This window comes from Pieris brassicae, chromosome 8, assembly GCF_905147105.1.
Source record: "Pieris brassicae chromosome 8, ilPieBrab1.1, whole genome shotgun sequence".
NCBI lineage: Eukaryota > Metazoa > Arthropoda > Insecta > Lepidoptera > Pieridae > Pieris > Pieris brassicae.
In genome coordinates, this window is record NC_059672.1 from 11,514,216 (window position 1) to 11,532,955 (window position 18,740).

At 34.3% G+C, this 18,740-nt stretch overlaps 1 protein-coding gene across 4 annotated transcripts in view; it reads left to right on the top strand.

The window, feature by feature from the left end:
• The window catches only part of LOC123712721 (dystroglycan 1), an 88,656-nt gene that overhangs the window by 65,128 nt on the left and 4,788 nt on the right, over positions 1-18,740 (top strand). For 2 of the 4 annotated variants that reach the window (XM_045665941.1, XM_045665940.1), the window contains 14 exons: positions 2,998-3,160; positions 3,709-3,855; positions 4,661-4,828; positions 5,856-6,020; positions 7,870-7,989; positions 8,518-8,673; positions 9,293-9,424; positions 12,495-12,746; positions 12,963-13,121; positions 13,441-13,698; positions 14,787-14,929; positions 15,397-15,537; positions 16,705-17,056; positions 18,406-18,624. In XM_045665941.1, coding sequence (XP_045521897.1) covers positions 3,056-3,160; positions 3,709-3,855; positions 4,661-4,828; positions 5,856-6,020; positions 7,870-7,989; positions 8,518-8,673; positions 9,293-9,424; positions 12,495-12,746; positions 12,963-13,121; positions 13,441-13,698; positions 14,787-14,929; positions 15,397-15,537; positions 16,705-17,056; positions 18,406-18,624 — 2,517 coding nt within the window. In that variant the 5' untranslated portion in view covers positions 2,998-3,055. The remainder of the gene's footprint in view (positions 1-2,997; positions 3,161-3,708; positions 3,856-4,660; positions 4,829-5,855; positions 6,021-7,869; positions 7,990-8,517; positions 8,674-9,292; positions 9,425-12,494; positions 12,747-12,962; positions 13,122-13,440; positions 13,699-14,786; positions 14,930-15,396; positions 15,538-16,704; positions 17,057-18,405; positions 18,625-18,740) is intronic. The other 2 variants (XM_045665943.1, XM_045665942.1) reach the window with 2 other exon arrangements.

The following is an 18,740-nucleotide window of genomic DNA, read 5'->3' on the forward strand; positions in this document are numbered from 1 at the left end:
AAGACGGCATTACGAAACTAATAAAAAAATCTACCTACCAGGAATTGTAGTGCCACTGGTTAACCTAAAATTTACGTGTCTATAGCGTAGATTACTTACACAGATGAAGATGAGGGTTGAAGTGGCTGTGGATTAATTTTGTTAACCATAACTAACAAAACATTTTACAATAAATAAATGACTTATAATTTAGGCTAGCAATTTTGTCAGATATCCATCGCCTTTGAAATTCTCATTTAAAAATTATTACCAGCTTAAGAAAAAAATGTAGAAAAGAAACTTGTCTACACTGAAATAAGAATATTCATTATTAAAGTAACAGACTTTTGTATTTGAAGTTGCAATTTTTATTCTCGACCGACTTCAATCTTCAGGATCTCGTTTTTATTCCGTTCATGCATTACTTGGAGTCTAGAGTAACTTGGAATTGAAAACTGAACATTTACGTTACCTAACCGAGGAGTATTCACGATACTTCTCTTCAAAAAATCCGTTATGTGGATGTATTTAAAAACTAATTACAAATATTTTTTTATTGCTAGTCTGGACATATGTAGCGGTCATACTTAGTACAAGTCTCACTCTGAATCATACCCATAAAGACTTCAGTTACATTGTAAGCGAAAACATATAATGTATGCTTCATGTTTGAACAATAATGTATTTTTCTTATGTGTAAAATAATTGTTAGGTGACAACCTCTAGTGAAAAATGCAACCTTTGAGTGGTCTACAGCAACCACTAAATCTTGTAAGTTTTCTTCTTGCTGTTAGTTTATTATTTAATGTATTATGCAATGTAATGTTAAAAAATTATTATCAAAGCAATACAGAAACAATCACTTTGAGCATGCGACTTGTTTAATACTGTTACGAAGACGGGTCGACTACAATGTTTCTAGGTTTTTCCACTACTTAGAGAACTTTTCAGTAGGCTGTAATATGATTTCTGACCGTTTCAGGAGAGGGTCAATCACATATTAGAAAATTGTAATTTCCATAATGTTACCCTAGTTTTCAGGAAGCTGAAACCTTTTTTCAGTCGGTTTCAGAACATGTGTAGTAGAGTGGTGCAGTTTTCAGGGGACCCGTTTTCAGGCGTTTTCAGGCCTAGGTATACCCCTTTGATGAAGGAATATTCTAGACCAAACTTTCTAGGTGTGAGACAAGGACGAAATGATACGAGAGAGAGAGAGAGATCAGAACTTTCTCGAAACTAGTCTGAGCACTCTAGAACGCCGTACGACAAGGACGGAGCAACGTGCGAAAGAGACAAAGAGTGCGGACGTTCTAGAATTGTGCAATCGCTACTCAGTAGCAAGCCCGCCTAGAATGTTCTCGAATATTGTTTAGAATTATTCCCAGAGATATATAAGCGAGCCGAAACGCGACTAGTCGCCTTTAGTTTGGAATGCGATAACAAGAGAGAAACACTGAAGCGATAAAGTGCGAATAAAGTGAATACAAGTGATAAAGTACTGTGTGAAGTGTGCATAAGTGAAGTAATTAGTGACTGTTTTTGTGTGTGTAATTAGTGCATCTCTGCAATTAATTTGTGCCCATAAATTCCTCATTGATTTTTCAAGAAATAAACCCTTGAATAAATCTACGGCATTTTCTATCCGATCCCCTAGCTCGTAACAATACAAAGACTCCTCTAGTGAGTTGTGTGGTACGATATTGGGCGGGCTACTCGTGAGAAAGTTGCATGAATCTGGACATGTTATTTTCACATATGTATATCGTTTCTGTAGCATAGTTTCATAACTTACTGATTGTCCTCCTTTAACATGTGTGATTTTTGAGAGCAAAATAAAATAAAACCAAAAAAGCCCAATTCAGCTTTGAGTTGTCACTAGCAATATATAGAGATTTTTCCTATTTCACTTTATGAAATTTTCTCTTTTGAACTGTGTTTATGTTGTAAATAAGAACTAAGTTAATTGTGCATTTAGACTGATTTATTTTTATGAATAATAATGAAGAAACCACTAGGCCACTGGTCAAGCTACAACCAAAAGTCTTAGAGTACCAAGAGTCTAATAGCGATACTTAGTTAAAGGAAGGAGGCCATTGAAAAGCTTCTATTTTTGTTTAATTATGCGGCAGCACGCGCCTTTAGTAACAGTATCAGTCATTTCCGTTCGCAACTCCACCCCACTCTGTATTTATTAGTCATTTGTAAGCAATATTCAAAGGATTCCTTGTTTGTTTTACAAGAGAATGTCTCAATGCGACCTTGAAACCGTTTCAACCTTTTGTAGGTTTCTTGTTGCTCTGTTAAAATATAATATAGAGTAATATTTTTTTTAAGACGTCTGGCATCAAAATGTACTAGCTTTTACCGAAATAACTAGAAAACAGTGTATGCTGGAATGGATATTTTATGACATACGAGTCGTATTACATCTTCATTATATAGAGAAATATAATTTCACTGAGTATTATACTCATCCAAGAAGCACATAGCAACAAGCTAAGACAGAGTCGGAAGCAAGTTAAAAGACCGGCAACGCATCCGCGAGCCCTCTGGCATTGAGAGTGTCCGTGGGCGGTGGTATCACTTAACATGTGAGCGTCCTGCCAGTTTGCCGTCGGTTCTATAAAAAAAATTTAAAACATGATTACAAATCTTCAACTTAAAATATTCACTATTTTAAATATATGACGCGACACGCCACTCTGAAAGAACGCACAGAATTGGGTAAAAATACGAATTATAATTACACCAATACCAATGAATATCAAACAACTGCCAAATTTTACACCTCAGTCAACCCGCAATTCGCTGAGATTGACATAAAATGTCCAAATTATCGTATAATCTGTTAGTATTCAATGTGTTCATTATCTATGAATTGGTCAAATATGCCAGTTTCGATTATGGTCCCCATTATTCACATTAACATGTTAGTAAATTGTACAAATATATTGTATTTTGTTTTGTTTCGTTTATTAATTATATTGTTAATGTTTTGTCAACAATTTTCTTTTGCAGTTGGAGGATCGCAATGAGTTTATGAGAGAGAGCTGGGAAGCACTTCTCGGCGGTCGAGATGGGCACGTCGCGGTACGTGGCTTGCGCGCTTCTGCTTCTTTTCCCGCTAGCGCTGACGCGACATGATGATGACTTCGCATTTGATAACAACGAAGAGTTTCAGGTAACTGAACAGCAATTGTGCGAACTACAATTACTTGTTCTCATTGTTTTGTTTTACGAATTTATTATATAAAAAAATAATTTAATTTATTGTTATGTTATATATTTGTACAGTGTTATTATTATTGAAATAATATGTCTATTTTAAAAATTAACCTAATCAAAGAAGGGTGCGTGTTAATTAGTGACGTAATAATCCTAACCCTAGGTAACTCTTCATCCTAACGGACATATTAGATTGTAGGTAAATCACATAATTTTAGTCATGTATAGACAGTGTTAACAAACAACTATGCATGACAAACTGCTATGTACAAACCATAGACAAACTAAGCAATAATATATATATATATATTATTACGAATTATATATATATATATATAATTAAAAAATATATATAATTCGAATGTCACAAACATACACACGTATAACTATTAGATACTATTTTAATACGGTACGCTTAACGCGTCAGTTATGAAATAAATTTCCTCTGAAAGTTCATGAAAGCCCTTACATTTGTCAGCATTTGTCAATTTCTTTTACGTTTAGGTTGAGCTGACGGCAAACCATTCAGAGATAGCAAAAAATGGCCTACGAAGATTATGGGGTGTTCCTGATACATCGGCCTATGTAGGACATTTGTTCCGCATGGAAATCCCTAAAGAAGCGTTTTCCGGAGAAGTTTTAGCATATAAGGTACGGTATTTGTTTGTTTTTCTCATATAAAAGCAATAACATAAAGTCTTTTGATTTCGTAAACAGTTCGATATTCGATTTATCTCGACTGTGCACTTTTTTCATCATTGTGAGCTATAGATGTCTACAGATAACTATATGATGTTATGATAGTCTAAATGGCACTACAATAATGTGACCTACATCCTTGTTAATTACGCACATTTAAAAGAACTAAATAATATATATTATACACCATTAACTAAAGGATTTATTTTTATTACATCCACGGATAACAATTATTTAATTCAATAAGAAATACCGAATCTAATACAAGACACTTCTTTGTTTAGTGTCAGGTATTTCCTAAGACATCTCCACCGCGTGACGGTAATCAATCATGCGCAGTTGACCTACTTCTCTTCGATTTCAAAGCCGAAATTCAAGAATGAACTTATTCGAATTTTGAATACATTTAGTGCGTCAGAGTGCAAGACATGAGTTCTATATTTTAAATATGGTTGCAGGGGCGTTCCTTTTTGGGTCTTGTTCTATCTGCCCCTATATTTTTTGGGTTTATCATACCAGACATACATATGTATTTAAGAACTATAGTGTTAATTGTGCTATCAAAGAGACAGGCTAACTCTGGATTGTATTAGCACATAACATTTTATTATATTTTTAAAAGTAAAGACAAGGACAAGTATTAAGTAAAACCTCAATTCATACGTTTACCGTTGGCTCTGGGTCACGTGTCATTTAGATAGAAGATTGCAGTTATTTATTATATAGAGTTGAACTCTTTGAATTACTTAAAATAAAGGTCCGAAGCGAAGATGGTCGCCGCCTGCCCAGCTGGCTGGCCGTGGACACCAAACACGGTTTGATCAGCGGGGTTCCTCAGCGGCAGGACATAGGCTCACACAACTTTAGGGTTACTGCTCATGGGCGCACACATGGCTTGACTGCCATGGATACGTTCACCGTTGAGGTAAGTACTTCAACAATGAAACATTATAATAATATAAGCTCTTTATTTAAAATAAAATAAAAATTATAAATAAATGGCGCTACAACCTTTTTAGATCTGGGCCTCAGATTTCTGTATCTGTTTCATGATCATTTGTAAATCAGATAAGCAAGTAGGTGATCAGCCTTCTGTGCCTGACACACGCCGTCAACTTTTTTGGGTCTAAGGCAAGCCGGTTTTTTTAACTACTAGATTTTAAAATAATTTAATTTTTTTATGTAATAAATTAGTAACACTATTAATTCTTCTATCTGTGCTTATTTCAAAGGTCTCCTCCAAATCTTGCTATTTCTATCTACAGTGTGCCACTCCCTGCTATGTGCCTCCCGGTGTTTCGATCAGGACTGTCCTTATTTGTACTCCTTGTACATTTATTGTGTACAGTGATGTAAACAAATAATTATATACGATGAAAGGAAATAACGAAAATAGTAGTAAATTGAGAAGTAGTTTTAATAACGTTTTTCTTAAAGTCTTCAAACAAAACTGCGAATCAGAAACTACATTTTTTTATTTACACTTCATTGCAGCAATACAGATAAACTGCACAATTAATAAAAAATAAAAAGTAGGACAACTGGCGGCCTTACCGCTTTCGAGCGACCCCTTTCAGGCAACCACATTCACCACTTAGTTCAATCACTGAACGTCGATATAACGTAACACCCAATCTTTCTATTTTCACTGGCCACAAGCTAATAATTCTAAATAGATAGTGCTATTTTTTTAATGATTTACTAAAGGAATGTGTGTGTAAACGCTATTATATTTTTTCATGAATCTAACTGTTAATTGTTGTTCATCATATAATTCATATTTGAAAAGGTTTTAGTACTTTGTGACAAAGTATATTTTACACAATAAGGAGCAAACATACTGTCTGAACTGTCTGAACCACCGTTCCTGGAGATTCCCATTGCGAGAAAGATTTACAATAGAAGTGGGTAGACAACGAACGAACTAAAAATAATGAATAATTGTCTTATAGGTGAAAAAGTCAGAAGAAAAGCCACAGTCTCGATATGGGACGTGTATTAACAACGAAAGCAGACTGGTCCTAGTTATACTCATAGATACAGCATTCCACAAGATACTGCCGCGTCATAGGATAAGAGCGCTCATGGAATTAGCTAGCTTCATGGCGCTTGACGGGGTATGTGTTATTTTTTAAAGCGATTTTTAGAAACTTCTTGATGATCTTGTTTTGATTTTGGCAAATTCATTGCAGATTAGACGCACTAAATCACTTCTGCGCTAGTCAACAAGCTTGTCATAAAGGTTCCAAAAAGTTTTCATACATTTTCTTTTGTATAGGACAAAAGGGGCGAGATAGGTTTTTTTTACACGAATTTATTCGAATTTTTACTTTGACTTAAGTCGAAGGTGCTAAACAGTGGATAAATAGAACACATGACCAGAGTGTCTTCTCTTTAAACTGTAAGTAGTGTTATTTGCCACTTTCATATGTTAAATATTCTTATTAGTAATTTACATTAAACTTAAAATACTTATTTTTTTAGAAAAAATGTCTTATTACTATGATTATTAAAATATTTATGTTACGTAAAAATTACGACTCGTCCAATATTAATGTGATTTAAGGACTGTCAAGATTTTATTAACGTAAATATAATGTTTGTATCGGTATAATAGGTAAGCTAATGAACTTTTTAAATATAACGAGCCGACCTACTCATAAGATGAATATTCAAAGGGCTTATTGATAGATCATCAAATCGATACGCTTCGAGCATTTTTAATTAGTTCATATACTTACGACCTATACGGACTTCGCCTCAGAACTTTTCGTATACGAAACTTATGTTCCACACTCATGAAATTGTACGTATCTTAGTCTTTGTCGTATTGGATATAAGAATTTTAATGTACCTGACATTGAAATTACTGTTTAGTATAAAATGTCTTCTTCGTACCATATTGAGGTTTGTCACCTAGGAATATAAAAGAATTTGTTCCATTTTCAAATATATATTTCAGATGTTAGGGATTAACGATCTCTACCAGTTTCCGCTAATGTAATGTATGGCTGCGATTTAATACAATTTGTCTGGAGCGACGCTTCGTAATTTTATTAGGCATTGAGTTCGAAGGGAAGCGTACATTCCGTGATTGTAATAATGAAATTTAAAGATTAGTCATCTCTATCACCCTTAAAGAGAAAGATAGTGACACTAATATAACCAATTTATATGCGTGTTTGCGTGCTTATGTATGCGCAATGATTAAAAAATTAACTCAGAAGCGGTTCAATGACCGATCTATCGATGCAATTTTATCGTTCGATTGTCATTGACGTGAACATTATGATCATGATAATTTATTACTTATTGAATACATTACTTTTTATTACGTTGTATTTGAATAGAGATTATTAAATACATGTAATTAAATACATTCACTTTCCGAACCAATTCGACTTAAAGTCCTTCAAGAAAAGAGGATACTAATTCTTTAAAGGCCGGCACTTGCGAGCCGTGATGTGAGTGTCCATGGTCGGTATCACTTAACATCAGATCCTCCCGTTACATAAACAAAAGCTTACAACAAAACACTGTCCAGTTTTTCTTGCAGCTGTATTGATTTAAGCTTAAAAAGCAACGCCCCAAGGGCTTATATTATCGCATCCCATATTTCGCTTTTAAAATAACTAGCGAAGCCAATACTCCAAAAGTACAGCAGTATTTCATTATAAATACTAATATTATTAATTTAAAGAGATTGTTAGCTGGTGTGTCAAAAAATTTAGTCCATTTATGAAGGAGGCTTCAGGCTATATAACGACACACTACGTCCGAAATAAGATGGATGAAGCCGCAGGAAGACGCTGGTAATCTGAAACTTCTAAAAACAAATCTAGTCCCGAAAATATCGGCCACTTTCAGTTTAGATTTAAAAGATACAATAAACTATTCTTATTCAAGTTTACTATGTACTGTCTTGCCTCGATTTTAATTTATTAAAAAATGTTATGTTAATTCCAGGATGAGTTCTGGATGGAGCCCTACAAAGTGGAGCATACACAAGGTCACGCGGTCATATTGAGCGGCCCGGGAACGACGAAACGAAGACACAGCGAAGCGACCACTGCCATTTATCTAAACGTACGTTGTCTCAAAGTTTTCTGTGAATTCAAAAGGCAGAAATTGTTTTATAAAAGTTGAATTGTTGATTTGTTCCGATATATTTTTTCTACCTCAATGATTGGTTTAACAAACGACAATTGTAACTTCAAGTTTTGCATCTTCAACTGTTTATAGTATTTAAAGATTTGTGTTACACGAATAATTTTTTTGCAACCAGTCTCGTTGTAAAGGCCATTATTATATGCATATTAACAATAGGTGAAGGAAAACACAAAAAGTTGACGGCGTAAGTCAGGCACGGAAGACTGATCACAGAAAAAGAATAGATTACAGAACCCTGAGGCCTAGATCTAAGAGATTGTAGCGCCATTGATTTTTTAAAGGAAACAATTTTGATTGATTGACTATATATTGAGTAAAGTAAGTGGATGGATGATTTCACAACCACCTTCAGGTTGTGCTTAAAAAAAGAAATCGAGAGCTATAGTTAAATCGTTCCTGATAAAGGGGTTTAGCCTGCAGTTAATTAAGGACATGCCGTTTTAGGTCGGTTGCGGAGAAAAGCTATGGAGTAGACACAAGGTGCTGGTAGCGGGTTTACGGGAGCAGTCAAGAGATGGCACTCTTCACCAATTGCTTCAGCTTCCAGTTTTGGGCTGGAGGCTGCTTGCAGTTAAACCTAACTCCAGGCTGAAGAGACAGGTAATGCCAAGTGATAAAACTCTTTATTTTTCAGTTATAATATATATATAAATGAATCCCTATTTCCCTTGGTCACGACATCACGCGTGAACAGCTGGACCAAATTCGCTATTTCTTTTTTTGTATTTATTATTGTCAGGAGAAGGTGCTTTTGAAAGAAAAAAATAAGAATATAGCGCGGAAATTAGAAAATTTAAGGAATTATACATATGACTCTTCATATCATTCGAGACAATTCTTTTATTATTTGTAGTGATAAAATATATTATTACGTTATCAAATTAATATTAATGATCTATAATGTTTTACGTAAATAATCATTAATAGAATAAAACATGTTTACCAAAAGCAGTACAAATTTAAATGTAACGTTTAATGTATTTGGTAGATTATTATAAACCTTGATTGCCATACAAAAAGTGTATCCCTATACAATTCCAGATAAATTTTTAGCATAGTCGATTTCTACCCTTGTCTACTTCGAGGTATGTCTATTCCCGTTGACTTAAAAATATTTTTGTGTTTGTGGGATATAGATAGAATAAGGACATATTAAAATATACATACAGGGAAGTGATAATCAACAAGTGTAAACCCGTACCATATATCGTACTTTCAGTCGGATCCAATGGATGGTTCAGGTGATTACGACAATTATGATGGCGAAGAAGACCCTGCGGACTACAGCGGTTATGATGATGATGACGATGACTTCGATTCACCTATTGACATTGGAGCAGTCCCTGATCTGGTTAGTACTAGAAATTTATACGTAATATTTAACAAATTTTATGTCTACCCCCATTTTAAAAAATCATACCCACAAAATGACTATCATAAACTTTGAGGTTTTAGAATGAGAATAAGATGATAAATAAATATGAGATAGATTTTATAACGTACTTGAAATCGTGAATTATGTATCAAAAGTTCATGGCAATATCCATTCACTATAGCTGGCACATTTCGCTTCACACATAAACAGCACATTCATACATTGAGATTCTTTTATACGAATTAAAAACTTCAAAACCATTTAAAGAAATTTAATGTATGTTAAGGGAAAAAAGTTCTCATAAATATTATTTTCTTTTTCTGTTTTTAAATTTGTCCAATGCAGTTTGTATGTCAGAGAATTGAGCAATTTCTTATTTGGCAATTTGAATATTAATTATGTCTTTACAAAATATTTCTGGTTAAAACACAAAGGCGTCTCTTTAGTCATGTTTACCAGAACACGTTTATAGAGCTCGTGTCGAGAGTTCGATGACAGCTGTCATTGTCATTTTTTGATATTCCAAATCATGAAAATTGAGTATTTTGTTATAAATTTTATCATACGCGATTGGTTTTTCTAAAAAAATGCTGTGTATTGAGTTAGCTTTACCGGAAGATAAATAATAATAAATGCTTAAATATAATTGACAATACACAAAATACGTTGATTTGATATCCGTGGTTTTTAGAAGTCCGAAAATTTGTTATTTTTGACAAAAAATCGCGCTATGCGACCTCTAATCTGGAATGCATATGCACACTTAATGTGTTTAGACCATAGCATGGAATGAATAGTCATAATACATATGCCCTTGTCACTTCATGTACCCAATCATCGCTTTTAATTTTACGTTATCAATTATGAACTTGAACACAATGCGTCTTAAAAATATCTATACACATCTATGTTTAATATTGTTTAGAAAACCTCTTCAATAGAAAAAAATAGTATTAAGAATAAACTTTAATAATGGTGCGGCCTTATCGTTACTAAACGATCTCTTTCAGACACCGTAATTTAAGAAAACAATAAAAAGATTTGTGGAAAAGTGCAAGACTGCGACACCTAATTTACAATACACAGAACATCAATGAAATCTTAATATTAATAAAGATAACTATCTACTAAACCTACCAACACAGAGTGAAAAATACAAGATTATTTAAAGTTATTTAAAAAAGTTGACGACAGTGATACCAGATACAGTGATACTTCGAAGAAGTCGTGTTGTCTCAAAAACAAACACGAATTAATATCTTATAATATAAGATATTAGATAGCCTAACGCTAACCAACATAAACAGTAAATTAAAAAACTAAATTTTTATGTAATTGTCGCGCTCCTAAACAAGACTGCTATGGTTACATTAATACAAACCACAGCGGTTTTCTAATGTAACATATTCTATACAATTTACACTTACATTCTATACAATGTGCACTTAATAAAGTGTAGAACCCGCACAACAATCTCAACCAAACTCATATACAGCAGGGTTTTTTATCGATATTTAGCCCGATTTAAGGATATACTAAATTGGTTCTAGAGGGTTCAAGTGGACCTCTTGGACCCAGTAGAACCGAGTGTTGGAGTAAGCATCACAGGATAGTGACACCAAGTTACACAGAGGAATACGATACTTAATGTATAAAATATTTATGTCCAACTGGACTGATTCCAATCACAAGTTAGATTTAATAATATTAAATATCTATTTTTGCATCTACAATAAGACATTATTATATTACATTATTACAAGAAAATAACTCCTAAAGTCGAGGCAAAATATTGGTAGTTAGTCTCGTTCAAGTAGAGTAATTGTGCGAAGGCGATAATCGTATATTAAAAATATATTTAAATCCATTGTGTTCAAGTTCCGACTGTTTCATAATTTGTGTTGCAACATTTCACGTAATATTAATGCATAAATCTGTCTGTGTGAATTTTGTGTGTGGTTTTGTTTGATAATGTATACTAAATACGAACTCGTTCATGTAAATATCAGAAAAGTGTATTATGAATTATGTACAGGACTTCGCTTTGCTTGACAATGTAAGTGTACTACATAATAAGCCCATAAACAGAATGTAACTAGGAAGGTCCCGATACGAGCAGCCACGAAGATATAAATCTGTTTTTTTATTGACAATTTTTCCGTATAAGGATGAAGGTGGCTTTTCTGTTAACCATTACGAGATAATAGTCGTTTATGAAGTTTGGCTTGATTCAATAACTTCGAAGAAGTCGTGTTGTCTCAAAAACAAACACGAATTAATATCTTATAATATAAGATATTAGATAGCCTAACGCTAACCAACATAAACAGTAAATTAAAAAACTAAATTTTTATGTAATTGTCGCGCTCCTAAACAAGACTGCTATGGTTACATTAATACAAACCACAGCGGTTTTCTAATGTAACATATTCTAATTATATTATATTATTTTGTATAATAAAGAGAAAACAAAATATATACTTGAACGAGTTTTTGATAGTGAGTTCTGTTCTTGTGCAATTAATGAAAACAATAACAACCACAAACATTGTTCAACACTTAAACGCATACGTGATAAATGCTATGACGTCATTCTTGTAATGAATGTCTAAAATTTCGGTCGTTCGATGGAATACAACCGAAAATACCGGTTTTTTTTCACCGATTTTTAATATATATGTTTTAAACTATTGTATTCAATGCCTCACTGAATATTAAATATATTAAAACTCCGTTAACAATATGTGTTACGTATGGATTCCGCTAAAAGGTTTTCATATGTAACTTATACGGTAACTTATACCATTACCAACGGCCCACGGAATATGGAGATATAATGTTGCAATATCATTGAGAATTATTTCTATTTAAAAAATGAAAACGGCGAAAAACGACTGTTTTTTCTCATTTACTATATTTTTTGAGGATATATGAATTTTTGAACGTGATTGATCGCTTCGAAGCCTATTGGCAATATTATTCTCTCTCTTCTGTGACGGCCGATAATCCCGTGTCACACCACTAACGTAACGTCGCGCGGCGGCAGGTGGAACCCCCCACTTCCCCGCACCCACACCGCCACCACCATGGCCAGCCCGACTTCGCGCCAACCACCGACACGTTTCAGAACGAGCTCGACTCGCCGGAGACGCAACCCCCAGAGCCCTATACACCCCAAACATCTCTTAACCCTCAAACTCCCCAAAACCCCAATACAACTCCTGCTACCCCATCCGACACAACGCGGCCGCTAACAGAGGATTACCAAGAACTCGCTACTAACGCGTATACAACAGAGGTTGGTCGCATGTCTCGTCTCGTGAACGCTGCACGGTTTTTAGGAATGCCTTGTGTTCTCTTGTATTAGCTAGATATTATTTTAGCCTCGACAAATCCTAGATATTGTAGTATATAGATTATATGTTCAAAAAGCTAAGTAATTCTTGGTGTAGTAAGTAGTGTTTGTTAAAATTTTCAATTTGTCGAAGTATATTAATCCAACATTTTTCAACAGGATCATAAAGTCAAAATCACTCCGTACTCGGAGTCTGCCTCCGAGGCAAGCAGTGTCAACTTCTCAAAGGAACTAGCGCCAGTGAACAGAAACCTCGATGATCATTCTCCTATACTGATTGTCCCGGAAGACGTAACCACATCGACGGAAGCTGAACTAGTATGTATTAACATTGTTCTGAGTCACGTTTTGTTTGAACACTAATTCTTGCGTGGGAGTGGATTTTTAACAAGGGGTAGTTAGATGGACGCCCTTACAATATCACAATGTAGATTAATTTGTATATACATCGTCGTACATACTAATCTGTTTACGGAAGACAATGCTTATATAATTATATACCACTTCTAAACTATTGTGTAGTCAAGAATCAAATAAATATATATGTAATATATTTAAACCAAATATATAAAAATTAGCATTGTCTAACCGTCGACAATACATTTCACCTGTGTGAGCGGCCGCATGGAACTTTCAGCAAACGGTAATAATACGCGCATCAAACGAACTACCCCCGATGTCTTCCTCCGAAACCCCCTCAACTATGCCAGTGGAGACCGAGCCGACGACAAGCTCTACGACATCGACGACATCAACGACGTTGACAACATCAAAGACGTCGACAACTACAACAACGACTGCGGCGCCGACAACACAGTTGCCAGCTGTGAGCTTGACAACTCCGACAACTGTTTTGACCACTCCCGAAAGTACAACGGAGGAAGTAACGAGACAGGTTTGTTACAATTGCCTGTCATCGTCGACTCCGAATGTCAGTTCGATGACCATGCATCGGTGTTAACGTGTTTTTAATATTGACGTCCAGTAAATATACATGAATACTTTTATTTGATATTTCAGGAGTTGATGATGTAAATCTCGTAGGGTACATAAAAAGATCTTAGTAAATTTGTTTTCGATGTCCGTAAAAATGCGCGAGCGTCCGTAATGTGACGGAAAGTGTAGAAATTTTATAACAAATTCTTGATAGCTTAATGCTGATTGCATTAAAATAGTTTTAGACATGGATAATGAATTGGGAATCAAGTTTAAAATTTAGATTTAACCGCAGTACATTATAATGGCAGTTTAAGTATTACGAAAGCACTATTGGCACCCCCCATTTTATTTATTACTAAGCGGGTTTTTAATATTATTATTTCATGACATGAGGGGGTTATGATCGTAATTACGTCAGAAGTAATTATTAACTTTTTTATCTGTAGGAATCCTCGAAAAGAATTTTCAAAATGAATATATTTAGGTACTCGCTTAGAACAGAGTAAGGGAATAACAGTTTTGTATTTATGAAATTTGCTTACTTTCGTTGGGGGGGGGGGGGGAAATAAATGTAGTAAATCTGCTTACGTAATACTTGAACGGCCCATAACTTGAGTTTATAAATATCTTAACTTTACGGCTAACTTTACATTGATTGATTCATTCATTTTTAATTAATACACTGGTTTGATTAACACCGCACTATTAAAAATGATTCGAAAGCAAGGTTTGTAAATATTGGCTTTGGTCTATCAAAATTCAAAATTTCTTTGTAACCTATTTTAGATTGGGTATGTATGAAACGCACCTTTGAAGTAAAGCACATAGTGTAATATTTGTATCACTTTTTAAATTAATAAAACTGTATATATACGAACGTGCGAAATTATATAGTACAGCAGTATATAATTTAGTTATGTTTTATAATTTATATATATTGGAGTCTGTCGTGCTACATATAAACGAGTTGGTTATACAATATACTGAATTTTTGCGCTCAAGTTTTTAATGAGGTGTGAATCAATATTTGTATTAATGTACCAGGAGACAATGACATCATCGGAGAGGACTAGTACCATAATAGGACGCACTACAGAAACAGTTACGTTTGCAATGCCCATCAACCAGCCGCCAACGCTCAAGCATCACATGAAGAAACTGGCCATCACTGCTGGAAAGGCTTTCAGGTAGGCTTGTGGAGGTGATGTGAGATTATTTTTGTGAAGTTCGGCACTTTATAGAGAGATTTCGATTCGATTATTTTAAATGATAGCCTCTTTCATAAACATATGATTGTCAATATTGACACTTGTCATTTGTCAGTGTAAGTTTGACATAATTAAAAGAAAAACTATAATTACTACAGACTCATTTGTGTAAACCACATTTTGGTAAAAGAATATGTATCGAATAATTTTCAAAGCTTTTCTTGAGATTTGATTTATTATTATTTGTAGTATTATTCATTTACAGCTTGTCTTTCAGCAGAGGACTCTTCCAATCTCTCCAGCGTGTCCAATCCATGATGGAATCGCTAGCTTTTTGATAACGTCCTTCCTCCCATCTTTTTATCTACTCTGACCCTCATTAGTTTCCCATGTATGAATGTTAATATAATTGTTGTAAGGTTAATATGATTATTTAATTATTTCAGATACATCATACCTGCAGATCTGTTCACGGACCCAGAAGAAGGCAGCAATCTGACATTTACGATGTACGAGGCTGAAAATGTTCCGCTTAGCCAAAACTCATGGATTCAGTTTATTCCTAGCGAGAGAGAGGTTTACGGATTGTAAGTAAATGAGACAGTTTTGCTGTAAATCAACTCAATTAAAATAAATAATTTGTTTCCCATCACGTATACGTATACCATACCGATTGTACGATCACGTACTAAATCTTGGCCATTTTATTATATTTTCTCAAAAAATACTTCTGCGTTTTTAGCTTGATTTTCAGATCCGGGAATATTTTTAAATATTCTATATAGATTCCCGTTCATATGTGTAAGGATTCAGAGTCAAGATATAGCAGGAATTCTTACTCCCGTATGTCTAAATCCAATACGTTTATGACAGGAGGCATACTTATGGCTAAGTCTCAACTGTAAATGTTACCCTAAGCTTCTGCTTAATTTTGTTACGCTGCTTTATGATCTAGTTTTCTCTGTCACAAATAACAATTGGTTATTTTATCTTATATAGAACCAGACTCTCTGATCTAATATAGGTAACATAATGTACACTTATAAACGTCAATAAATAAGAAATATACATGAAATGCTACTAATTTTACATGGATGATATCTTGCCAAAGCCGCGTACACGTTAAGTATGAGGGTGTGCAATTATTTAACCAATTACGGTCTAAAATTCGTAATATAGCGTTTAACCAATTCAAAAGTATGCTATGTATTATTATTATAAACTTATAATAATTTATTTAATTTTAAATTTTCCGACGTTTCGCGTGCTTTACAGCGTGCGTGGTCACGGTGACAAAAGGTGTTGAATGTCAAATAGTATCACAGCTGTAGAGAAAGTTGTGTTATCTGTATTTATTTCCTCGGAGTTGATATCGACTAAAAGATGACGGGTTTTTGCAGAAATTACTCACCGTGTCCTCTATTTTCCTGGATTGTTTGTCTTGGGGTTTTAATTTGGATATTATTGGATCCCAGGTGTATGATAATTTTAGGCCGTCTTCTCTATTGAAATTGGGGTGTTTTTTTTTATTTCAATAGCTTCGCGTACCAATCTTGGGAAGAATTGTGTGAAAAAAGTGTTTTCTTTAAATATGTAAAAGCTATGTTAACAAAAGACAATACTATTATATTAAGTTTCTCATGTAAATAAAAATATTTTTTTTATATTACAATCAACATTTCCTTCTAGTCGAGCGTTTGAAATTGTTTGCTGATAATACCGAAAATGTATCGCATCTCCTTGTTTAATTTCAGACCGCTTGAAGCTCACGTATCTCGCTGGAATTTCATAGTAGAAGCGCGTGATAGCGATGGTCTCCTTGCACGGGGACCTCTCGATATCACAGTGCAACAGCACAAAAGCGCTAGAACTATCAATCACCACTTCACGATGCAGTTCAAATTGATGAAACCCTACACGAACACAATTGACTGGCAAATCCGGGCTTTGGAAGGAATTGTGAACCTCTTCAGAGATACAGATATGGATCACCTGACCGTGTTGAACGCTACCCTCATTGGGGATATGTGCGAGTTTGTATGGACTAACGACACGCTCCCGAAGGATACTGCCTGTCCCATGGATGATATTAATCGGCTTATGAAGGTAAATATAGTATTACAATTATTGGTCATAAACTTTTGCTACATTGGAGATTAAATACTAGAATTAATTAAATATAGTATAGTAGTGACTTCAGCGAGCGGAGTACTCTCATCCCTGAGGTCGTAGGTTGGATCCCAAGATGTGCACCAATGGACTTTCTGTCTATGTGCGTATTTAACATTCGCTGGAACGGTGAAGGAAAACATCGTGAGGAAACCTCGTCTTAGAGTAATAAAAGATAAAGTCGACGGCGTGTCAGGCACAGGAGGCAGATTACCTACTTGCTTATTGGATTGACCAATTACCACGAAACAGTTTCAGAAATCTGAACCAGACCTAAAAAAGGTTGTAACATGGTTGTAGACTCGATCTTTAACAAAACACTTTGTTTTAAACTGAGTCAACTGGCTTTAATTGTTTAAGCATTAGCTTATAACAAAGATAATATTAGGGGTAGGGGGGTTGCGATGATGGATTAACAAAGAACTAACTTGACGTATTGAAGAGTTCGTAAATCTAAGTGACACTTTTGTTATTGGACATTATCGGAAACGATAATGTTAAATTACAATTTATAAGTGTGGTAAAAACTAAAGGGCTCATATTGGCTTCAAGTGCGCGATCATTGTTTACGCTTTTATTACTAACTAAAATATATATGTAATTTAACTAATGTTAGGTTACATAACTCGCATACTAAACATAAATTGGTTATAGTATTGTCTTTTGTTAACATAGCTTTTACACATTTAAAGAAAACACTTTTTTACCGGATTGAAGCTATGTATTATTATACACTTATAATTATTTTAAATTTCGCAATTGGTTTTTATATATATATAAATAGGTATTGTCATAAAAATAGTTTTGTCCTTGTATATGGCAATATTCACCTATGATCACTAGACCAAAATATTTTAAGTGTGGCTCAATTATTTATTGAATTTCTAGCGGGCATAACCTTATATATGTTTAAACTATATATTTTGATTTAAAACTTTAACTCAATACCATTTATATATTTATAAGGGAGTTAAACTCAAATGTGTTGCAAAATTATTTATTTTAAGAAACAATATTTCGAGTTTGTTGTTTCAGTTGAAAATCACTTTTATCCTATTTCTTTTATTATCAATCCAAAATGTACTCATAACCAAACACTTCGTATTTAAATTAAAAATGACTGACACACTAAACTAAACTAGCGTCTTTTCCACAGACTAACAAACAAAACTAAATGAACATCTCTAAAAACAAAATAGATAATTAATAATCTAATTTAATTGAAGAAATATAATTATATATTTACATGTTTTAGAGAATGTTATCTAATCACCAATCACTTTTAGATATTAGAATCGGAGAGCGAACCCGGATCCCCATCAGCAGGTCTAGCTCGAGCGATGTCCCCGGAGCTGAAAGTGAGTGCCGTAGGTTGGCGTGGGCTGGGCAGGTGTGCAGTGGCTCCGGCCACGAAGGCTCCTGACACCTATCCACCCGTCACGAGAAACCAGGTGGACCATCTAACGGCTACTGTGGGACATCTTCTGGTTTACAAGGTGCCTGAGGTGAGTGACAACATAGAGTATACTAATACTTGAAACGTATTTCATCGGGTTAAATCTACGACAAAAATACTAAATACAAAATTGCAAAGATTTATATCAAAATATATAGAGACATC